At 34.7% G+C, this 24,242-nt stretch overlaps 2 protein-coding genes across 2 annotated transcripts; one reads left to right on the forward strand and one right to left on the reverse strand.

Annotated features, from left to right (window-relative positions):
- Positions 1 to 3,116: 3,116 nt before the first annotated feature.
- Positions 3,117 to 5,567, reverse strand: LOC124937770 (phenylalanine ammonia-lyase). The gene has a single exon (XM_047478089.1). It carries the CDS (start codon positions 5,367 to 5,369, stop codon positions 3,228 to 3,230), a length of 2,142 nt encoding a protein of 713 aa, XP_047334045.1. The 5' UTR covers positions 5,370 to 5,567; the 3' UTR covers positions 3,117 to 3,227.
- Positions 5,568 to 14,951: 9,384 nt separating this feature from the next.
- On the forward strand, positions 14,952 to 17,146 carry LOC124937656 (phenylalanine ammonia-lyase-like). The gene has a single exon (XM_047477955.1). It carries the CDS (start codon positions 14,997 to 14,999, stop codon positions 17,130 to 17,132), a length of 2,136 nt encoding a protein of 711 aa, XP_047333911.1. The 5' UTR covers positions 14,952 to 14,996; the 3' UTR covers positions 17,133 to 17,146.
- The last annotated feature ends 7,096 nt before the right edge of the window (positions 17,147 to 24,242 follow it).

Genomic DNA, 24,242 nt, shown 5'->3' on the forward strand with positions numbered 1-24,242 from the left:
AATCTATTGAAAATAATTCTAATGAAATTAATGAATTATCTAACAAATTGGAAGCAACTAATCTCCAATCTGATAGTGACGATGAAGTTCAAATCAACAAAAACAATCAATCTGATCATCCAGCTGATACGGTTGATGTTCCGGTTGATGTTCAACCAGTCAACCAGACTGAAAGTCAGCAGTAAGCTGACAGTCTGGATGTTGCTGGAACAGCTGATCAGACAGCTGACCTTCTAGGACCAAACTTCAGATGGAATAAAAAATATCCACCATAATTAATCATAGAAAATACCTCTACACCTCTTAGGACCAGAAACCAATTGATTGATGAGTATACAAACTCTATTTTCATCTATCAAATCGAACATAAGATGAAGCATTGTTTGATCCAGATTGGATCAATGCCATGCAAGAAGAACTAAACTAATTTGAAAGAAAACAAAGTTTGACATCTAATTTCCAGACTAGATAATCAATTCATTATTGGAACTAGATGGGTATTTAGAAACAAACTAAATGAAGACGGACTAGTTATTAGAAATAAAGCTAGGCTAGTAGCTCAAGGATACATATAAGAGGAAGAAATTGACTTTGAGGAGTCATTTACTCCTGTAGCTTGGTTAGAAGCTATTATAATCTTCTTAGCATATGATGCTTTTAAAATTTTTAAAGCATATCAAATGAACGTTAAAAGTGTCTTTCTTAACGGCATACTCAATGAGGATGTTTATGTTGAACAACCTCCTGACTTTCAAAATCATACTTTGTCTCATCATGTTTTCAAATTAGATAAAACATTATATAGACTTAAGCAAGCTCCTAGAGCTTGGTATGACTCATTGTCAACATTCTTATTTGAGCATGATTTTGTTATTGGCACCGTAGATAAAATACTCTTTAAATTTGTCAAAGACTCACATATTTTACTTGTACAAATTTATGTAGATGACATCATCTTTGGGTCAACTAACCCCAAATTATGTGAAAAGTTCTATAAGTTGATGAATGAAAATTTTGAGATCAGCATGATGGGTGAGTTAACGTTCTTACTTGGACTTCACGTTAGGCAACTTGAAAAATGGAATATTCATAAATCAAGCTAAGTACACCAAGGAATTACTGAAGAAAATTAGTATGGAGAACTGCTTAGTTGCCTCAACTCCCATGAACTCATCGAGCAAACTGGACAAAGATGAAGGCGGTCAAAATGTTGATATCACAGCCTAAGGGGATAAAAAAACATATGAAAAAGTATGATTCACAAGATGAGAGTTTGATTGAGGGACTGGTGTTGGTTTGACGATGATAAAAGGTGTGTAAAAGTGTGTAAGGTAATGAGATGAGATGTCGATTGAGATTTGGTGGTTGATTTACCAAAGTGGGGATAAAGAAATAGGTTGCAGTAATATAAAAGATGATGGTAATAAATGATATATTAGTGGTTAAAATATATGAATGAGATGTTGATTAATCGAATTGTAAAAGTGTGTGAGGTCACGAGATTAAAGTTTGATTGAGATTTATGGGTGATTTTCTGAGTGGATAAAGAGGAATATTAAAAAGTGCGAGTCACAAGATAAGAGGTCGATTCGTGGTAAAATATGTCGCAATAAGAGTAAAAATAATGAGATGAGAGGTGTGATTTGTGGGGATAAGAGACCGATAATAAAGAAGATATTGGTGGTTAAAAATAATATCAATGAAATTTTGATTGACCGAAATGTGAAAATGTGTGGCTCACGATACTATAGGTCGATTGAGATTGGTGGTTAGTTTGTCGAGTGTGATAGGAGACATGTGAAAAATGTGAGGTCATGATATGAGAGGTCGATTGAGAATGATGGTTGATTTAACGAGAGATAATAAGTGTGTGAAATCACGATATGAGATGTAAATTGTGTGATTGGTGGTTGATTTGTTGAAGTGGTGGTAAAAAAGATCGCAATAATGGATAAGAGGTCGGTAATAGTGCAAAACACGTCTAACATTACTTTAAATAAGAGCAAAATGTTAACACAACTTTAAATAAAATATCTGAATCGATCTATAATAATTAACAAGATAAATGTGTTGACTTGATTCTTATTAAGAAGAAATCTATATTTCTTTAAGTGTTTTTAAAACTCGTAATTTTTTTTTGAATTTTAGATATTTATTAAATTATAATATATATATTAACATTAAATTTTAGATTAAATTTAATTTTTACAAATTAAAATTAATTTTAAATTAATTAAATTTAAATAATATTAATTTTATTTAAATTATTTATAAATAAATAATATTTTGTTTATATTTTTACTCGTGTAAATGCACATATACATTTAGTTTATTTAAATAATTAAAAAAAATTAATTCAATTATTCTTGTAACGATGAAACAAAAGGAATTATAAACACGGTTAAGAGACAGGTGAGTGTACAAATAAAAGTTATTCTGATTAGTCGTAGTGTTCCATGTTTCCATAAAATTTAACAAGTTTTTTTCTTTAAAAGATTTTAGCTTTAAATTTTTGTACCTTAACAAAATGATACCTAGCATGTATATATTTGAATGCATGGATCAATCTTTCATCATGGTTTGTTATTACCAAATCATCACAGGCTTACAATGAGAAATTTATCCCTAGTTTCTGACTCAACAAACAAATTAAGCTGTTTATGAACATCTTCCCAAACCTGTTGGATGAAATATGAGTCAATCTCGTTGTACCATCTCTTAAGACCATACGAAGCTTTTTCAAGTTTATACATTATTTTCATCCCTTTTTTCTCATAACCCCTTAATTGCTCTACAAAAACTTGTTCCAATTTTCGGTGAAGAATGGCACTCTTGAAACATCAGATAATTACTTGAGAAACTTGCAACTCTATCTAAATCAGTCCATGAGATATGATAGAGTTATATAGATTGGAAATTGTTGGGGGACTAGACTCCAAGTGAAAACTAATTTTATGAAAAGCTTGTATGAATCAATGCAATCCCAACTACTGAAAACTGTCATAAAAGAAATTTTGCAATTTTGTATATTTGTCCTAGATGTGGTACAAACTGGTAACAGTAGAACAATATGTTCTATAGCTAGAAAGAACCATCAAGATCTATAGGGATGCAAGTTTCAACAAAAAACACAAAGAAAGGTTCATTAGGAATTATAATAGTAACATCTTCCAATAAAGGAATTGGGATGAAAAAGAATACAACATAATTTCCAAGTGTTTCAGTCCTTAACATATTGGAATTGGAGCACCGTTCCACTCCTTCAAACATTCAAGCAAGGGGTCAATGATCTCTCCCCTGGACATGGCCGAGAACACCTTATCGAATTCCTCTCCAGGCGACCGCACTTTCTCTCCTGTCAACAATTCAGTCCCCACTTCTTCCCTCACGAACTTGTACAACGGATAAGACCTGCACTCTTTGATCCTGTTTGGAATTGTTGCCTTCCCTTCATCGAACGCGGCTCTGGCACTCTCCACTTCCTTCGGCAAAAGGGCCTCCAGTTCTTCTTCGAAAGCTGCGATCTTCTGAAAGATTGAGCTGTTCAGATTCTTCTCTGCTTCCCCATTCTTAAGGGCGTGCTCAACCAGAACTCCCCTAAGTTTCTGCATCAATGGGTACATCGAGCTGCAAGGATCGTCGATGTAAGCAAACACGTATTCGCGGTCGACAACTCTCAATAGATCTTTCTCGCAAAACCTCGATGGGTGAAGCTCACAGTTCGTTCCCATGGTCAGGACACGTTTCGCAACCTGTCCAACCGTGTTCTTGACTACGCTCTTCATGTTTTCTTCCAGGTGCCTCAAGTCAATAGCCTGGCAAAGTGCCACCAAGAAAGTGGTGGACATGAGCTTCAAGATATCAATGGCCTCAGCTGTTTTTCGCGACGAAATCAGACCGAGAGAATTGACATCTTGATTGTGTTGTTCTGCGCTCTGGACGTGGTTTGTCACCGGGTTTCCCAAAAACTGGAGCTCCGAGCAGTATGATGCCATGGCGATCTCGGCCCCCTTGAAACCGTAATCCAAGCTAGGATTTCGCCCGCCAGTGAGATTAGAAGGCAGCCCGTTGTTGTAAAAGTCATTCACAAGCTCAGAGAATTGTGCAAACATCAACTTTCCAATTGCTGCAATAGCCAACCTGGTATTATCCATCGATACACCAATCGGGGTGCCCTGGAAGTTTCCACCGTGCAAGGCCATGTTCCTGGAGACGTCGATCAACGGGTTGTCGTTCACCGAGTTGATCTCCCTCTCGATAGACTTGGTAGAGGACCGGATGACCTCGATCTGAGGGCCTAGCCATTGTGGAGATGTCCTAAGAGCATACCTGTCCTGTTTTGGCTTTTGTAAAGGATCCGTATCATGTAACTTCTCGGCAGCCTTAACATACGAGCTCCCTTTCAAAATATGCTCCATGATAGCCGCGGCCTCGATCTGGCCAGGGTGGTGTTTCAATTTATGCGTCAAGTGATCTGTAAACTCTGGCTTTCCTTGCATCACTTCAGCGAAAATTGCTGATAGAACTTCAGCCAAAAGGGCTAATATGTTAGCATCAAACAGCACAATTGAAGCCAATCCAGAGCCAACTGCCGTTCCATTGACCAAAGCAAGGCCTTCCTTGGGTTGAAGCTCAAAAAAGCCACCCTCGACCCCGGCCATGCGAAAAGCCTGCTCGGGGTTCAGGGGCTCCCCATTGGGCCCAACTGCCTTAGAATTTGGTCGACCCGTGAGGAGCCCGGCGATGTAGGAGAGGGGGACGAGATCTCCGGAGGCGGTGATCGTGCCTCGAAGTGGGAGGCATGGGGTAATGTTGATGTTTAAGAACTTAGTGATGGCTTCGAGAATTTCAAACCTGATACCGGAATATCCTTGGAGGAGAGTGTTGATCCTAACCAGCATGGCTGCCCTTGTCGTGGATTGGGGAAGTGTATGGCACGTCTCTGTTCCATTTCCAAAGATTCCAGCATTCAGAAACCTGATAAGTTCTTTTTGAAGAGCGCCGCCTTGTTTGGTTCGTCGATGGGAGGTGGCGCCAAAGCCCGTGGTTACACCGTAGCTGTCGGTCCCTTTATTCATGCTATCCATAACCCAATCGCTGCTAGCCTTTACACCAGCCCTGGCGGACTCTGCTAGCTCCACTTGAACAGTATTAGTACCAGCAGCAGTTGCAACTGCCGCCACCTGAGAAATGGTGAGGGTTTCTCCCCCGAGTTTAACCGCAGGGTTCCTGAATTCGGCCACCATTTTCTTAACTTCATCCCAATGGCTACCCTTGAGCGCCTCCGCGGCAACCCCCCAGTTCAACGGATCATTTAGACAGAATCCCTCGTTTTGGTGACTGATCTCCCCATTATTAATGCTACCCATTTGATGTTTCTTGGTGTAGTGAAAGGAGGGTTTTGTGGGTATCTTACTTGGTGCAGCTAGCACAATTATGAAATATGAAGAGATAGATAGATAGATATGTATATATATTTAGAGAGAGAGAGAGAGAGAGAGAGAGAGGTAGATATAGAATGGAAATTAAACTTCAATTTCCTGAGATAAATGGTTGCAATGGAATTGCCTTATATAGATTACTGGCGCTAGGTGAGAGTGAGAGTAGAGAAGCAGAAGGTGGAAGGTGGGCGGTGGGCCATTGATGAATTGAGATGAAGGGCTGTGATAAGCTGCAGCATGTCATGGTTGACTGGTTTGAAGTTGTTTAAAAGTTAGAACTGGGAGGGAGGAAGGAAGGAAGTAGGAACTAGCTTGGTGCGGTTGGTGAGGTTAGATATTTGTGTAGTGATATGCTAATACCTTATCCACAACATATGTTTATAATTTCCACGTTTAGTGACTATATTTTAAATAATTTATTATTTTTATTATTATGATCATCTTTGTTTCTAGTGCTTATTTTAATAGTGTTTCTACTACACTATTGTTGGAGTCATTGTCTCCACTTTAAATTGTGTTCTTAGTTGAGACTTACTTGAATAAGCCAATTGTTATATATTTTATTTTAAAGAACCAAAATCATGTGTTACTCATGAAAAGCAAGATTCAGAATCAGATGCATACTTCCAATACAGAGCAACATTAAATAAATGAATAGTAAAAGAAATACCTGTATAAGAAACTCTTCTCTCCAACTGTTTCAATTGTCAAATGACTTCATAAACAAGAATGCAAAACCAAGTCTTTGAAATCTTTCCCGGCCTGCTGTTCCGTTCGGGTATCTAAGGACCAAACAAACAACTAAGAACATGAATAAAAAAATTTGATACTAACAAAGATGTTTCTACCAAAGGGTAGAAAATGAGAGGAATCAAGAAATATTTGTTGAACAGAATTAATCTTCACTGAATTACTGTAAAACTAGAATCTAGGATTGTTTAATCTGCAGAGTAAACAGCATGTCCTCGAATGCACCTCTCCATTTTCAATAAGTCAGCTCTAATTCTTACTTTATAATGATGGTTGAACTTCATATTCACATATCTATAGTTTTTCTATTCAAGGCATATAACACCAGGTCCAAGATAGAGACTCTACACATGAACGAGATAGAAGGGATATTGATTCATCAAAGGTGTTTTCCCAATTCTGCAATTTAAAAAGAAAAGAACAGTCACTCCAATTTCCAAATCAGAGTGCAAAACTTTACAAGTCTGTTATGTGCAATTTGATAGCACATATACCAAAGTGAAGCAACTATTATCAGAGAATTAGCTTTTTTAACAAGACTGACAGCAAGAGGTCCAAGTGTACACTAAGGCTTCAAGCTCTTTGATATATTTTTTTTATGATTTTAATGTGTTCTACATATGCAAAACATTAAACTTATTATGCATCTTCTACATTCATATCAGTCAGAGTATATTTGACTGCATATTGCTCTAGTATTTCATATATTTGTTCCATAGAATTCAAGATGAACACTTGAGTATATGCATTTTGTTCTGAAACATCATAGGACAAATATTGCAAATTATCCATGAGAGGTTGCAATGAAAATCCTGCATATAAACATATAACAAAGCTCTAAAATTCTTTGCAATGTTTCCTGCAAGTAATCTGTCACCAAACTAAGAGGAATGAAGCTATTAAAGAGAGACATATCTGGATCTTCTCTGCTCTTTTTGGTTCTAATTGGAATGAAACTATTGAAGAGAGAAATGCAAATTATTAGAATGATTAATGTAATTAGACAAAACAAAACAAAATTTGTTTGCTTCCCTTCCTCCTAAACAATGGAAATTTGCTCTTTCTAATACATACATGAATTGGATTATGATGTTTGCTTGTAGTTTTAGTTTCGAATGATTGAAAAAAGAGCTAAATGTCATGGACCATTCAATTGGGTGATCAAAACCTCCAAAGATGTCAAGCCTTAATGCACATACCCTACAATGTTCTAAATTTTGCTAGGCTTTTCCTTTTTGTGAAATTTTCTATAATTTTCTAGGAGTTCCTATTTCTAAGTAGGTGATAGAACTCTTTAGAATTCTCTAGGAGTTTCTAAAACTAGATTAGATGATAGAACTCTCTATTATTCTCTAGAAGTTCCTAGTTCTAGGTAGATAGAATTCTCTAAAAAGCCATAGGATAAGGAGGATCTAGAAAGATCCATCCACTTGTATATAAACAAGTCTTGGCCATAAACCAAGCACACAACCAACCAAAGTAATACAACTTAATATTCTCCGAGCTCTTTCTCTCTCAAAGTGTTCATTCTTCTTGAATCCTCTAATAGGCTAACTAGCTAGTATTGAGACAATCTAGTTTAGTGCCGCATGGGTCGAGGAGATATTCGAGTGACCAAGTTTATGCCTGTGACAAGTGTTATCAAAAATGCGTTTGTGCTTTCGCATACAAGATAAGATCGTGTTAAGAAGAGATAGATTCAGGTTTCAACGTCACGAAAGTTCTGACCGACAAACAGGAAGACAAGGGGCCCAAGAGGGGCAAGTCCGTAAAGAGGTGCCGACATGGAAGCGCGGATGACCCTGCTTGAGGAAGGCATGTCCGAGCACCAGGAGACTCTCGAGGTGTTTAGTGTGGTGGCTGATAGGATGACAATGTTAAATGAGGCATGTGAAAAGTTGGAGAATGAGGTCACGGAGATCATTAACAATTCGAGTCGTAGCATTCGGGACGAAGTGCTTGGATCGATTCGAGGGGAGATTAATGATATCCGAATTGTAGTGCTCAAGACAATCTGATGAGAAGTCCATGCGATGATCGACGCTCTCCGAAGGGAGATCATGGGGAGGCTCGAATCGATGGAAGGTCGGATTGGGTGGAATGGAGGGGAACTTTGAGGTGCGACACTTCATCAGATATATGTTCCCAAGCCAACTCCGTTCAAGGGCTCGAAGAATGCAAGAAAAGTTGAGGACTTCCTTTGGATAATGAAACGATATTTTCAGGCATCAAACATACTTAATGATCATACCAAGCTGGAAACAACTCATTCCTTCCTGAAAGAGATGGCACTACTGTGGTGGAGGAGGCGTGAAGCAGACATTGAACGAGACACGTTGATGATGGAAACGTGGGAAGACTTCAAGACCGAGTTCAAGCGCCAATTCTTCCCAAAGAATGCCGATTTTGAGGCTAGGAAACGACTAAGTCAACTTGCGCACAATAGGACCATCAAAGAGTATGTCAAGGAGTTCCTAGAATTGATGCTCGAGTTGCTTAGTCTCACAGAATAGGAGGCCCTATTCACATTTGTTAATGACCTAAAGACATGAGCACAATTAGAGCTGCAAATGACCAATGTGTAGAATGTCTCCGATGCAACTGCGGTTGCGGAGAGGCTAATCGAGCTCAATGTGTCCGTAGATAGGCTGAAATTTATCAGAGACAATAAGGAGAAAGGTGGGGAGACCGCCCACCAAAAAAGTGGCATCCACACAACAACTCAGGGAGGCAAACTAACGAATCGGGTAAACTTTGTGGTTCTATTAATCATATAATGTTTATGTTCCTATTTATGGAGAAAAAGGTTGCAACAATTACAGGAATTGAGTCTTTCAAAGAAGAGGAAGGGGCTCAAATGGGATCCCTAAAATTACTCAATGTTGTGAAGACTAGTGTTTTGGAACCGATTAAGGGAACAAAGAGGGCTCGATGTTTGTGGAAGCCTTGATTGGGGGAAGGCGCATCAAAGCACTAGTCGATACTACAGTTACTAACAACTTCATGCGTGAAGGAGTGATAAGGCGTTAGGTATTCGCATTAACCTAACGAGAGGGACAATCAAGTCCGTGAATACAACAACCAAGTCGGTGGCCAGGGAGGCTAAGGAAGTGCAAACCCAGATCGAAGATAGGAAGAGAATAGTCTCGTTTACGTTAGCCCCTATGAATGACTACGATGTAGTGTTGGGACTACGATGGTTCGATCAGGTACACACTTGCATAATTACTTATTCTGATTCGCTAATCATTTTGGATCACGAAAAGACTAGCGTGATACCAACAATAAGAGAATCTGAGGGAATGAGTATGTTCTTGGTAATCCAATTCAGTCGAGGTCGCAAACATGGTAAAGATGCATTTGTCATTTTTGCTATGTCAGATGATGGGGACAATTCCAAGGAAAAGGGGAAGTATATGAGGAAGTCCAGATAGCGTGCGTGGAGGCCTTCGAGGGTCTCAAGGCCAAAAATACCAAACAACCATCAACTTCACAAAGTTTGGCCACAAGTTACGTCGGTCATAGTCCGTCCGCCTTCACTTTTGCTAAATTCTTATAAGAGAAAGTTGATCTTGCTCCGGCATCTTTGAATAAAGCCACCAAAAAGATGAAGATATGGGCAAATCTGAAGAGACGTTCAGTTGAGTTTAAGGAGAGGGACGAGTAATGGGGAAATTACTCTCGCAACAATTTAAGTCTCTACAATATGTTCTCAAGGGGCTTGTGCACAGATACGAGGGACTGTTTAAAATCGAGAGACGTGTGAGAAATGTCTCCTATCGGTTGGAGTTGGTTGCCATAAGTCTACCCAATACCGAGAATAGTAGGGGAAGTGAAGATCACTTATGGCAGTTTTGGGAGAAGGTTGAAGAATACCAGTACAAGGTCAAGCCAAAGACGACAATGACTTGGGTTGGGGAAAATGTCACGACCCCAATTAGGTGATCAAAAATCCCCAAAGATGTCAAGTCTTAATGCACATACCCTAGAATGTTCTAGATTTTGCTAGGTTTTTCTCTTTTATGGAACTCTCTAGAACTCTCTAGAAGTTCCTATTTCTAGGTAGGTGATAGAACTCTTTAGAATTACATGGGAGTTACTAAAACTAGGTTAGACAATAGAACTCTCTAAAATTCTCTAAAAGTTCATAGTTCTAAGTAGATATAGAATTCTCTAAAAAAACCCTAGGAAAAAGAGTAATTAGAAAGATCCATCCACTTGTATATAAACAAGTTTTAAAGTGTTCATTCTTTTTACATTTTCTAATAGGCTAACTAGCTAGTATTGAAGCAATCTAGTTTAGTGTCGCACGGGTCAAGGAGATATTCGAATGATCGAGTTTCTACCTGTGACATAAAATTCTATATCAAAATCTTGTATCAGTAAATTCATTACAGCTTCTTCAAGCCACATTGTGTCTAGATTAGTATTTCGCCCATTGTTAGGGTTTATTAAAAAACAAATAAATAATTATTTTTAAGTGTTGCAATTATAAAAAGTGGAGAAATGTTTTATTTAATATTAACGACACATAATATGCACGCGACGGTACTAAGGATAATTTTGTTATTCCCTTGAATTCACCATTTTTAAGTTGCTTATGTTATAATTATAATTTATTTTTATTCAATTATTAAGCAACTCAAAAATAATTATTTTTTTTAAATTTATATATAATTAAATATTAGTGTATTTTTACTCTTATCAATTATATCATTCAATTTATTAAATAAAATATTTTAATCTTTCTAAAAAAAATATTTAATTATAAATGAATACCTTCAAAATACATTTAAAATTTATTTTCTTCCCAATCATTTTTTTTACTAAACAAGTCTATGTAAAAATTTTGAGTAGATACAAGTAACAAAAAAAAATTGAATAGTTTAACCATTAAGATAAGTAATTAAGTTTATTCATACAAATTTAATGGCATTTTATATTAATTTAGTTTAATTCATCTCATCTTATAAAGATTAAAACTTATTTCAATTGCTTTATATAATGTTTAGATTTTATTTTAACATATTTAAGTATTATTGTACAGTATTGAGATTGAAATGGTTGTTTTGTGGTGACTGTTTTTTTTTCTATTATTATTTTTGTTCAAAATAAAATAAAATAAAATATTTTTTTTTCATAATTTTTCAAGTAAGATTCAATATATCTCCCCAATCCCCAAATTGTAAATACACCAAATTTTATTTTCTTCAATTGAATACACTAGCAAATTATTTCCCCTTTCTCTCTACAAATAGATTATAGAGTTCTTCATTTTTTTCAAATTTGATAATTTGATTAGAATAATTCACGTTAACATAATTAATATCAGTGATGTCATTATTTTGTTACAGGTCTATTTAATATATAACCTTAATATAATATGTCCACCAGCAGTTCATTTCAGAAGTTTGTAAGTAAACAAATTAAACCGAAAAAAAATCTTTGTTTTACTAATTAGTATATTTTAAGTTAAATTGGAGAGATAATAAGTTTGTGTTGTAAAATAATAAAAATTCTCTAATCTAATCGGTTAAATTCAATAAAAGTGGAGATATAGAAATTTACTAATATATTATTTTAAAATATCATTTAATAATAAATTTATATATTTGGGTGTAAACTCAACAACAAAGTGTGTTAAAATAATCATTCAAGTTTAGTTGCATTATGAGATAGAGAGCCGATGCATTTTCTAAGAAAGTGGGTAAGAATGAGTCTGATGATTCATTGAAAAATGGTCAATAAGCTTATCCAATAATCTATTTCTTATAATAAAAAGGAGCCCACCAATTATATGACTATTATTTTCACAATTAAAAAAACAATTTGTTGGTTGTTAGTTGTTCTAAGCAATTGCTAGCCAATTCTATTAACACTGATATAACTGAATATAATAACTCAAATTTACAAAATATTATTTAATAGATAATAAATTTAAATTCGATTCTTAACAAAATAAAAATAAAAATGAAAATACACTTTAGATTAGAATGAGTGTAATTAATTTTGAGTATAAAAATTGTCGTGTTAGATTCGGAAAAAAAAAAGAAAATAAAAAAAAATAATAGTTATTTTAATTATTTATTGAAACATAGAGCAAATTTCTTTTAAATTTACTCTTTATTTTTAGTTTATACCTACTCAAATTTTTTTAATCATTTCATTGATTTTTTTCATCATAACTTTGGAATCTTAGCAAAATATAAACTAATAATATAATTACATTATTATTTTTTAAATAATACAAATATAAATACATCTATAAATCGTCTTAAGAAAGAACTCTAAGAAGTAAGAATCAGAGGAATGAAAGAGAGATTTTATTTCAATGAAAAATTAACAATTACAAATTGTTCAATAAGTATACAGTGGATAATTCTTTAACCTTTACAAATATATATTAAATCACCCTCAAATCATATAAATTTATAAGAAGTTAATCTAACTCATAATTTTTATTTTTTCAATTTAATTAACTATCTATTTATCTAATTCTATAAATATAGAAAAATTCATATTCATTCACTAACTTTCCAAACGGAATTATAATATCTGAATATGTAGATCCCCATAAGACTATTTACATTTACTATACCTATATGTATATCAAAATAAAATGATAAAAACAGGTCTTCAAAGTTGTGAGTACAGCTGAATAATAACAATATCAACTGGGACAAGACTAATTATTATCTCAATAACATCAACTATATATTTTTTTTTTTGAGAAATAAGGACTACAAATAATAAAAAAATAAATAAAATATTATAAACTACCTTAAACCTACAAGAAGCATGAGAATACTAAAAATTACTATTCATTTTTATAGGGTATAATTTACACTAAGAATATAAGATAAATTTAATTTATTTATGAAAACTGATATATATAATACTTTTATATATAACACCTACCTAATTGGCAAGAAAGAAAAAAAATATATCCTTAAAAAAATATATGAGAGAGAAAAATATTTTTTTTTTCTTGTCAAATCAGATAGGTACAGTATAAAAGGTACAGTATAAAGGTGATGAATTCAACGTTTTAATTATATTTTATACAGGGGTAAGTGTGATGACTGTGAATTCGTGTTAATTCTTAATAACTAAAAATAAAAATAAAATGTAACTCTGATTTTCTCAATTATTTCCACAATATCATTTTTAAACTAACTAATGCTTCATTAATTAATTGATGTCAACTCTATAAATATTAAATTAGTTATTAAACTTTATTGATAATTATTTTCATAATTTTTATCCATAGATTAAAGAAAAAAATAACCATTATTTTGGTTAAGTCTAAATTTTGTTGCATGTGAATATATAATTTATAACCATCGAAATTAAATCATTAGTTCAATTCCAACTTTTATCCATAACAAACTCTAAAATTTTGCAATGAAATAAAATATGTGTAGTGGTCTATGTCTACGTGACTTTCAAACAAAGTGGACATCTACTCATTACTATGATTACTTCTTTAATTTAAGACTAAAAAAAATTAAGTTATATGCAAAATGAAAACTCAGTCAATTTATCATTTAAAAATTCATGTTGATAATATATAACAACACATTTGAGTTGGGTGGCTATAGTCGATATTTCTCCATCTACATTAATTGCAAAACATTATTAACATCAAATTAAAAAAACAAGAGTTTTAAGGGAAAAGGTCAAATGTATTCAATTTTGGGTGGGATCCAATTATAAGGTGGATTAATTTTTAAGTAGGATAGGAGCTTACCCACTAAAAACAACAATGATTATATATAAAAAATTTTAAAAAATTGATCATTTAGAAGTGTGCATTAAACATGAAAATTGTGAACAAATGTTTTCTTTAAACTTAAAACAAAGGGACAAGCCATATAACTTGTGATAATACAAAAAAAAACTAAAAAAATATTAATAATACAAAACATTATAGACTTTATAGGTATTTTTCTGAATTATTAAAACAAATTATATCAAATTAATATGGAAAAGAGATGTTAAGGAAATAATAATACAAAACATTATAGACTTTATAGGTATTTTTTATTTCAATTATAATCAAAATATTATTTTATCTACTCTTTTATTGATAACATCAATATATTATTTATATAATAATAAAAAAGTTATCTTATCATCGTATATTAATACATTCTTTAATTATTTTTACTCCAAAACTAAAACTTTTTAAAATTACCACGAATCAATATTATTTAAATAAACGGTAACTCAAACAAACATAATTTTAATTTAAAAAAACAATAGATTAAATTCAAATTTTAAATATAGAATGATATTTTGATAATTCATCTAACCAAAATTCAAAATAACAATTTTTTTTTAAATCTATAAAAATTCTGAAAAATATATTATCAATCTTTTTATTTATTTATTTAAGAAACTAAAGAATAATTTAGTTAATTAATATAATTTTCAACAAATGTTGTTGATAAGGTATTTATAATCAAATTATTACATAATGCCAAGTAAACAATTTTATTTAAACAATCGCACCACACTACTTCCTTCCTTCAACAACTTCAAGCCCTAAAAAAAACCAGTCAACAATAACATGCTGTCATATCACAGCCCTCCATTTCACTTCATCAACGGCCCATCTTTCTTTTCAACTAACACACACACCTACTACCACCAATCATCTATATAAGCCAATCCTTTTGCCACAAATTTTCTCAGGAAATTCAACTTCAATTTCCACTCTAATTTAACTTCCTTTCATTACACAATCATCTTTCATAAGATACCCACGAGACCCTAGGCTTTCATTACACCAAGAAACATCAAATGGGTAGCAATATTAATAATCACCAAAACGAGGGATTCTGTCTGAATGATCCTTTGAACTGGGGGGTTGCCGCGGAGGCGCTCAAGGGTAGCCATTGGGATGAAGTTAAGAAAATGGTGGCCGAATTCAGGAACCATGCGGTTAAACTCGGGGGAGAAACCCTCACCATTTCTCAGGTGGCGGCAGTTGCAACTGCTGCTGGTAGTATTAATACTGTTCAAGTGGAGCTAGCAGAGTCCGCCAGGGCTGGTGTAAAGGCTAGCAGCGACTGGGTTATGGATAGCATGAATAAAGGGACCGACAGCTACGGTGTAACCACGGGCTTTGGCGCCACCTCCCATCGACGAACCAAACAAGGCGGCGCTCTTCAAAAAGAACTTATCAGGTTTCTGAATGCTGGAATCTTTGGAAATGGAACAGAGACGTGCCATACACTTCCCCAATCCACGACAAGGGCAGCCATGCTGGTTAGGATCAACACTCTCCTCCAAGGATATTCCGGTATCAGGTTTGAAATTCTCGAAGCCATCACTAAGTTCTTAAACATCAACATTACCCCATGCCTCCCACTTCGAGGCACGATCACCGCCTCCGGAGATCTCGTCCCCCTCTCCTACATCGCCGGGCTCCTCACGGGTCGACCAAATTCTAAGGCAGTTGGGCCCAATGGGGAGCCCCTGAACCCCGAGCAGGCTTTTCGCATGGCCGGGGTCGAGGGTGGCTTTTTTGAGCTTCAACCCAAGGAAGGCCTTGCTTTGGTCAATGGAACGGCAGTTGGCTCTGGATTGGCTTCAATTGTGCTGTTTGATGCTAACATATTAGCCCTTTTGGCTGAAGTTCTATCAGCAATTTTCGCTGAAGTGATGCAAGGAAAGCCAGAGTTTACAGATCACTTGACGCATAAATTGAAACACCACCCTGGCCAGATCGAGGCCGCGGCTATCATGGAGCATATTTTGAAAGGGAGCTCGTATGTTAAGGCTGCCGAGAAGTTACATGATACGGATCCTTTACAAAAGCCAAAACAGGACAGGTATGCTCTTAGGACATCCCCACAATGGCTCGGCCCTCAGATCGAGGTCATCCGGTCCTCTACCAAGTCTATCGAGAGGGAGATCAACTCGGTGAACGACAACCCATTGATCGACGTCTCCAGGAACATGGCCTTGCACGGTGGAAACTTCCAGGGCACCCCGATTGGTGTATCGATGGATAATACCAGGTTGGCTATTGCAGCAATTGGAAAGCTGATGTTTGCACAATTCTCTGAGCTTGTGAATGACTTTTACAACAACGGGCTGCCTTCTAATCTCACTGGCGGGCGAAATCCTAGTTTGGATTACGGTTTCAAGGGGGCCGAGATCGCCATGGCATCATACTGCTCGGAGCTCCAGTTTTTGGGAAATCCGGTGACAAATCACGTTCAGAGCGCAGAACAACACAATCAAGATGTCAATTCTCTCGGTCTGATTTCGTCGCGAAAAACTGCTGAGGCCATTGATATCTTGAAGCTCATGTCCACCACTTTCTTGGTGGCACTTTGCCAGGCTATTGACTTGAGGCACCTGGAAGAAAACATGAAGAGCGTAGTCAAGAACACGGTTGGACAGGTTGCCAAACGCGTCCTGACCACGGGAACGAACTGTGAGCTTCACCCATCGAGGTTTTGCGAGAAAGATCTACTGAGAGTTGTAGACCGCGAGTATGTGTTTGCTTACATCGACGATCCTTGCAGCTCGATGTACCCATTGATGCAGAAACTTAGGGGAGTTCTGGTTGAGAAGGCCCTTAAGAATGGGGAAGTAGAGAAGAATCTGAACAGCTCAATCTTTCAGAAGATCGCAGCTTTCGAAGAAGAACTGGAGGCCCTTTTGCCGAAGGAAGTGGAGAGTGCCAGAGCCGCGTTCGATGAAGGGAAGGCGACAATTCCAAACAGGATCAAAGAGTGCAGGTCTTATCCGTTGTACAAGTTCGTGAGGGAAGAAGTGGGGACTGAATTGTTGACAGGAGAGAAAGTGCGGTCGCCTGGAGAGGAATTCGATAAGGTGTTCTCGGCCATGTCCAGGGGAGAGATCATTGACCCCTTGCTGGAATGTTTGAAGGAGTGGAACGGTGCTCCAATTCCAATATGTTAACTTGTATTTTTTTTTTTAATTTCAATTCTTTTGTTGAATGATATTATATGTAAAATTAAAATCATCTCTAAATAAAATAATGGGATGAAAATGTTATATTAAAATAAGGAGTAAAAGTTCAAATACTGAGTGAGTTCAATTGTCAACAATTGTTCATTAATAAATTTATTTTTTAAAAATATTTTAAATAAAAATGAAATAACAATTCTACCATTATAAACGAAAAATAAAAAAAAAAATTATAGTGTGAGAAAAATTCTTATTAACAAAAGAGTAATAAATGTAGAATACGAAATTAAAGTTATTTAATTATGATGAAATATAAAAGACCAAAGGTCATACATAATGACATCCATTTATTATTATATTTATAATACTCCTCCTCTTTGCAGTACGAATGCTTATTGAGATTATACTCCTCTCTTTGTAACATCACTTTATACTCTTGAATTTCCGCATATCAATTTTATACACTAGCTTTTCAAAGGTCGTAGTAGGCAATGCCTTTGTAACTAGATCTGCTAGATTATCTGATGAACGAATTTGATGAACATCAATATCACCTCTCTTCTGGAGATCATGGGTGATTTTTTTTGGTGATATGTGTTTCGTTCTATCGCCCTTAATATATCTTTCCTTAAATTGTGCAATACAAGCAACATTATCCTCGTATAAAATTGTTGGAGAATTCTTATTTACTGATAAACCACATAATTTTTTAATGTGATGCATAATTGATCTCAACCACATACATTCTCGACTTGCTTCATGAATAACTATGATCTCTGAATGATTTGTAGATGTAGCGATAATTGTTTGTTTCATAGATCTCCATGATATAGCTATAGCACCATATGTAAATACGTAATCCGTTTGAGACATACCATTATGAGGAATAGATAAATATCCTGCATATGCGTACCCAATCAATTCAGCTTCACATACATATGGATAATATAATCCCATGTCCATAGTTCCTTGAAAGTACCGAAAATATGTTTAACTCTATTCTAATGTCACTTTGTCAGTGAAGAACTATATCTCGCTAGTAAATTTACTGCAAATAATATATCCGGTACAGTATGACTAGCTAGATACATTAACACTCCAATAGCACTAAGATATGATACTTCAAGACCAATTAACTCTTCATCACTCATACGTGGTCGAAATGGATCTTTATTTACATCAAGCGATCTCACGATCATTAGACTACTCAAGGGATGTGCTTTATCCATAAAAAATATTTTTAGTACTTTTGATGTATAAGCTAATTGATGGACAAAAATTCCATTCTCTAAATGATCAAGTTACAGGTCAATACATAACTTTGTTTTCCCGAGATCTTTCATCTCAAATTCTTTCTTGAGATTATCAATTGTTTCAGATAGTTCATTTATTGTTCCAATAATATTCATATTGTCCACATAAATTGAAATTATTATAAATTGTGGTCCAAATCTCTTGATAAACACACATAAACATATTTGATCATTTTAAAATCCATTCTTTAACAAATATTCACTAAGACATTTATACCACATACGTCCAGATTGTTTCAATCTATATAGAGATCTGCATAATTTAACCGAGTAAAGGTCTCGACGATTTGAACTACATGCTTCTGGCATTTTAAATCCTTCAGGGAGTTTCATGTATATGTTGTTCTCGAGGGAGCCATATAAATATGTCGTAACAACATCCATTAATCTCTTTTGCAACTTCTCGTGTATTGATAAACTTATCAAATATCTAAATGTTGTTGCATCCACCATAGGAGAATATGTCTCCTCATAATCAATACCAGTTCTTTGCAAGAATCCATGGGTTACAAGTCGTGCCTTAAATCTGAAATTTTCATTTTTCTCATTTTTTTTCTTATAAATTATCATTTATAACCGATCGGTTTAATACCTTAGGTGGTATGGACGACAGGTCCAAAAACTTTATGTATTGCGAGCGATTTTAATTCAGCTTCAATCACATCTTTCCATTTTAGCCAATCATTTCTCCGTCTACAATCTTTTACAGACTTTGGTTCAAGATCCTCATCTTCATTAACTTGCATGCTATAACATATGAAAATTTTTCATCGATGTCAATTTCATCTCGATTTTATCTTTTTCCAGTCAAAATATAGTTTATAGAGATCTCATCATTTTCAGGTACCTGTGATTCTTCCAGTCCATAATTTTCTCTTTATTTTTATAAGCCCACCCAATTTTTTTTCATTCACGCCCAACTTTAATTCTTAGATTTGTCCTCGCCAACATCTACCATAGAGGGAGAATTATGCACCGAACATGGGCGAATCAATTAATTTTAGTCCCATCAAATCTCTTTATCTTGAAACCACGGGTGAACCATCTATTAGGGTGTACGAGATTTCAGAGGAAGATCCTATTGAATCAAATAAAGATTACGACACATGAAGAGGTATGTGAGACATTTGTGACTCATGACATGGTATCAAATGAAAATAAATCACCTTTAAGAAAGATTCTTGTTAAAGAATTGTAAGCGTGACCCGAAATTCGTGAAATCCCCTATTTGACAAACAATTATCAAAGTAGTCAAATTAAAAGGATAGATGACCTCACTCTTCAATTTCTAAAGTCATGAAAATGTACATTGAATCCAAATCAAATATACTCCCCTTAAAATATAGATGATTGATTTTTTTAACATAAAATGTTTGTGGGATCATGATAGCGTGAAATCTGACATCCTTTAATATCTTACAGGATATATGGGTAGTGAGATATATTGCTTTTATGTGACGAAAATCTGTCACATGGACTAATGGATTGGTAGGAGTATATATGAATGAAGATTTCATGATTGGGAGGCTCTTGACTCTATCGGGGCATCGATTGAAATTCTAATTGCTTAAAACGATGATTTATTCGAGAAGTTGGATGTTGAAGTAATTTTCTGTTAGTGTGAAATTAAGGAGTATGGCTGGAAATTTTCGTTGGTGATATTGGCGGTTTACGGGCCGGTGCTCCAAAATTAGAAATTAGAGTTTTTTAATGAATTGTCAAGAGTGAAAAGTTTATGAGATTTTCCAATCATTTTTGTGGGTGATATGAATGAGGTAAGTGATCCATCTGAAAGAATTGGGACTAGAAGACTAACTAATATAATGTGTGATTTCTTCGAGACTATAAATAATCTTAAGCTTGTTGATCCACCATTGGAAGGAAGGAGGTATACGTTCAGAAGAGGCAATGAAATATGTGTGTTGGTCTAGTCCCGCATCAACATTTCTCATTAGTGAATCGTTTTTTGGGGAGTAGAAAATATCTTTCAGAAAGTCATTCCTTGGAGTTGTTTCGATCATTGGCCTATCATACTTAAGTGAAGAGAGGTGGAAAGGGTGTGTCGTCCCTTTAGGTTCGAGAGAGGTGTAAATTTCGTTTGATTTTATTTATCCAAATTCTCATATATATTCATTAATGGAATTTATGAATTAGTTTAAAATTCCAACAATCTCCTACATTAATGGAAATTAAAAGATTAATCTAGTAAAATGTTCAATAGTTGAATCCTACATATGATAGGTAAGTGTAACTCTTTGAACTTTCCCTTATGAAAATATATAATTTTACTAGCTTATTAGTAAACTCGATGTCTTTGAACTATTATGCTTTTTGTGTACGTGATTACACACTTTCACATAAAATTATTCCTTATACTTGTCAAGCTCTCATGGTTGTGTCCATTTTGGCCGTGAAACACGCGTCTAGTTTTATGAGAGGGTCTAAAATTGAGCCGTGTAATTCCTTCGAGCGGCCCAACTTCTCCCTCACATAGGTGATCTATTTGTTCACAAAAAATCATTAAAAACGATTGGCTTATCCTCGTTAAAATATATTGTTTCATTATAGGATTAATTTTTTTACAATAATCTTCCAAGTCAGTATAATTAGGTTGTCCCATTGAACATAGTTCTTGGGATCTCCAGTCTGCATATGTTGGGTTTCCTTCATACTAACTTATAATAGGCTCATGTCTTAAAATACTTTCAAACTAAATCTATATTTAATAGTTTGATTAGCGGATCCACAATATTATCTTTGACTAATATAGTCAAATGTGATAACTATATTAGAGAGTATATTATAATGATATTATGTCTAAGACATGTATGCCAAGATTTTTCATTTACTCTAAACTTGTCCAATTTCAAATTACTATCAAAATAATAAGAAAATTTTGTTGTACATTTTTTAGACAATTTTAGAATATCTTTAATAAGAAACATAGTTATTCGTACATGTGTACGATTTAAACATTCTTTTGTGAACAAATATATTGTTTACTTGGTTTAAATAGTAGACAAAATGTCTTTTAACTATCATTGTTAGGATCGGGGACGCCCTTGGAGGACCGGGGTGTTTTTCCGGTTTCGATAAGGGTGGCCGCTTACAACACACACAACTCTTTTGGTGATAGTCCGGTTAAAGACTATAACCGTTCTCAGCACTGCACAACCTGTCACAGACTCTTGAACCGGGTTCAAGGGCGGAAATGTCTGTTTCAGGTTGAAGCAACGTTTGCGACTTCAGATGATGTTTAAGAAGGAGGCGGTTAGTGGAGGTGAGTGACCGGTTTTTGGAATATGATTAGTTTGCGGTTTTCGTTCAGAAAGCGGGAAATGAAAGGGAATGAAAGAACACGAGACAAGGAAGTTTATTTATGGATGTTCGGAGCAAACCCTCCTACGTCACCCCTTCTTCTCAGGTTATGAGAAGGATCTCCACTAACTCTTTAGAGTTACAATTACACTTCCGGTCGAGCCCAACTTCGCTACTCGCCGGTTACACCAAAAACTCACACTTTGATGTAATACAACAACTCAACGCAACAACACACAAATGACTTCCGGTTTTAGGCTTTTAGAATATAAGACTTTATCTCTCTAGAATTTAATGCTTTGATGATTTGTTTTCGTAATCCGTCACTTGCAGAACTGGCGTTTAATGAAGACGATCCGTCTTCCTTTTATAGCTGAAAGTAGCTAACGGCTACTTTCTTCTCTCTCTTGCGGATTGGTTGATCGTCATCACGCCTGTTTGCAGAAAGGTTGCTTGCACGCTTCAGCTTCCTCAACACCTGGCATTCATGCAGGTGACTCTGAGCATATGATGACATAGGCGGTTTTTCAGATTGATACACGTGTTTATCATCCGCCTCCGGTTGTCAGCATCGGATCAACAAAGCATCGTTGCTTTCCTCGCATGCTTCTTGATCGGATCCGATCTTCTTTTATTCTTTCGAGACACGTCTCTTCCGTCATGGCACGTCACTCTTGAGATTTGAATCTTCTGACTTTTGATCTGTACTTTCCGGTTTCTGTGTCTTGTGCATTATGATCCGATTGGAGTGTAATCTTTTGTTCTTCGTTAACCGGTTGCTTTGAGAAGGTGAAGCCGGTTCCTGTGATCTTTTAACTTGATCACTTGAAGCCGGTTTCTTTGAAGTAGTAGCAACCGGTTTTTGATGCCTCAACCGGTTCCGGTTTGTTAAGTACCTGCACATGAAGATTAATCTCTGTTTAGTTTGTTTGGCCGGTTCAAAAATTAATCTACTTAATTTTTCTATCAATTTCTCCCTTTTTGATTATTTAGAATAAATATTCAAAAATTGTAATGTGTGGTCGGTTTTAAGAAAATTAACTTACTTAATTTTTCTATCAATCATGTCTTTCTATAAGGAAGAATTTATGAATTAGTTTAAAATTCCAACCAATATAAAGTTGGGTTAAACCTAACTTGAGAGTTACCTTGATTTTGATAAGGAATAATAAGAAATCTCAAAAATAAATTAGGACCTTAATACAGAAGTAATCAAATTGAGTCTCTCTCTTCATTTAACTAAAATTTAATTAATAATTTGTTGAATTCCTATATGTTATTCATTTGTCAACTTATGTTAAGTCTATCAACTTAATTTAGAGTTAGATAACCTAACTCAAATTATTTTTCATATCATATTTTTGCAAATAATTTATTAAGAGACATATATGGATCTTCTCTGCTCTTTCTGGTTCGAATTAGAATGAAACTATTGAAAAGAGAAATACAAATTATAATAATAATTAGTGTAATTAGACAAGACAAAACAAAACAAAATTTAATTTATACACTTCCTCCTAAACAATATTAGAAATTTGCTCTCTCTAATCCATATAGTAGATCATGATAGTGGATTATGATGTAATTTTAGCTTCGAATGTATTAAAAAGTGATGACTAAATTTCTTTATCTAAATCTTGTAGTAATAAATTCATTATAGTTTTAAGCACATTGTACCTAGAATAATATTTCTACTATTGGTTACAATTCATTTGTCAAAGGTGGAAGTCAACATTTCGTAGGAAACTTACTAGGCTAGAAGAACGGATCATATAGATGTTGAAACATGTAAAATGTACATGACATATTTCAATTGTATTTCTTTGTAACCATGCAAATAAAGTTGAATTTATTTATTCTCTCTGATAAATGGCTTTTGTCCGAAATTAAACCAATCTAGGGCACTTGTTAGCTCAAGTGAACTATAAAATGGACCTTCGGGACAAGACAAACAAGCAATATCAAGACTCAAGCAATCAATCAACCTCCTTCATAATATGCCAATAAAATTTTCCAACATTTTTTTTTAGTTTTTAGAAATCTTTGTACAGAGCCTCTAAGCTTAATTCTAGTTCATCCAAAAGTTTCAACAAGAATCTAAGAATGTTCTCTAACCCACTATATGTCCTCATTCATGTTATAACCGACTTAGGACACTTGTTAGCTAAAGCTGATTATAAAAGGGAATACCAAGACTCACACAATCAATCAATCTCCTTCATAATTCGCCAATAAAAAGTTCCAACCTTTTTTTTGAGTTCTTAGAAATCTTTGTACAGAGCCTCTAATCTTAATTCTATTTCATCCAAAAATTTCAACAAGAGTTTATGAGTGTTCTATATGTCATCATTCATGTTATAACTGACCTAGGGCACTTGTCAGCTCAAGCCGACTATAAAAGGGACCTTCGGGACAAGACGAACAAGCAATATCAAGACTTAAGCAATCAATCAACCTCCTTCATAATCCG

Source organism: Impatiens glandulifera, chromosome 5, assembly GCF_907164915.1.
Source record: "Impatiens glandulifera chromosome 5, dImpGla2.1, whole genome shotgun sequence".
In the NCBI taxonomy this organism is placed as follows: Eukaryota; Viridiplantae; Streptophyta; class Magnoliopsida; order Ericales; family Balsaminaceae; genus Impatiens; species Impatiens glandulifera.

What these genes read in the sequence shown, in the direction of transcription:
- LOC124937770 (XM_047478089.1), bottom strand. Translation starts at nt 5,369, where the DNA reads ATGGGTAGCATTAATAATGGGGAGATCAGTCACCAAAACGAGGGATTC.
- LOC124937656 (XM_047477955.1), top strand. Translation starts at nt 14,997, where the DNA reads ATGGGTAGCAATATTAATAATCACCAAAACGAGGGATTCTGTCTGAAT.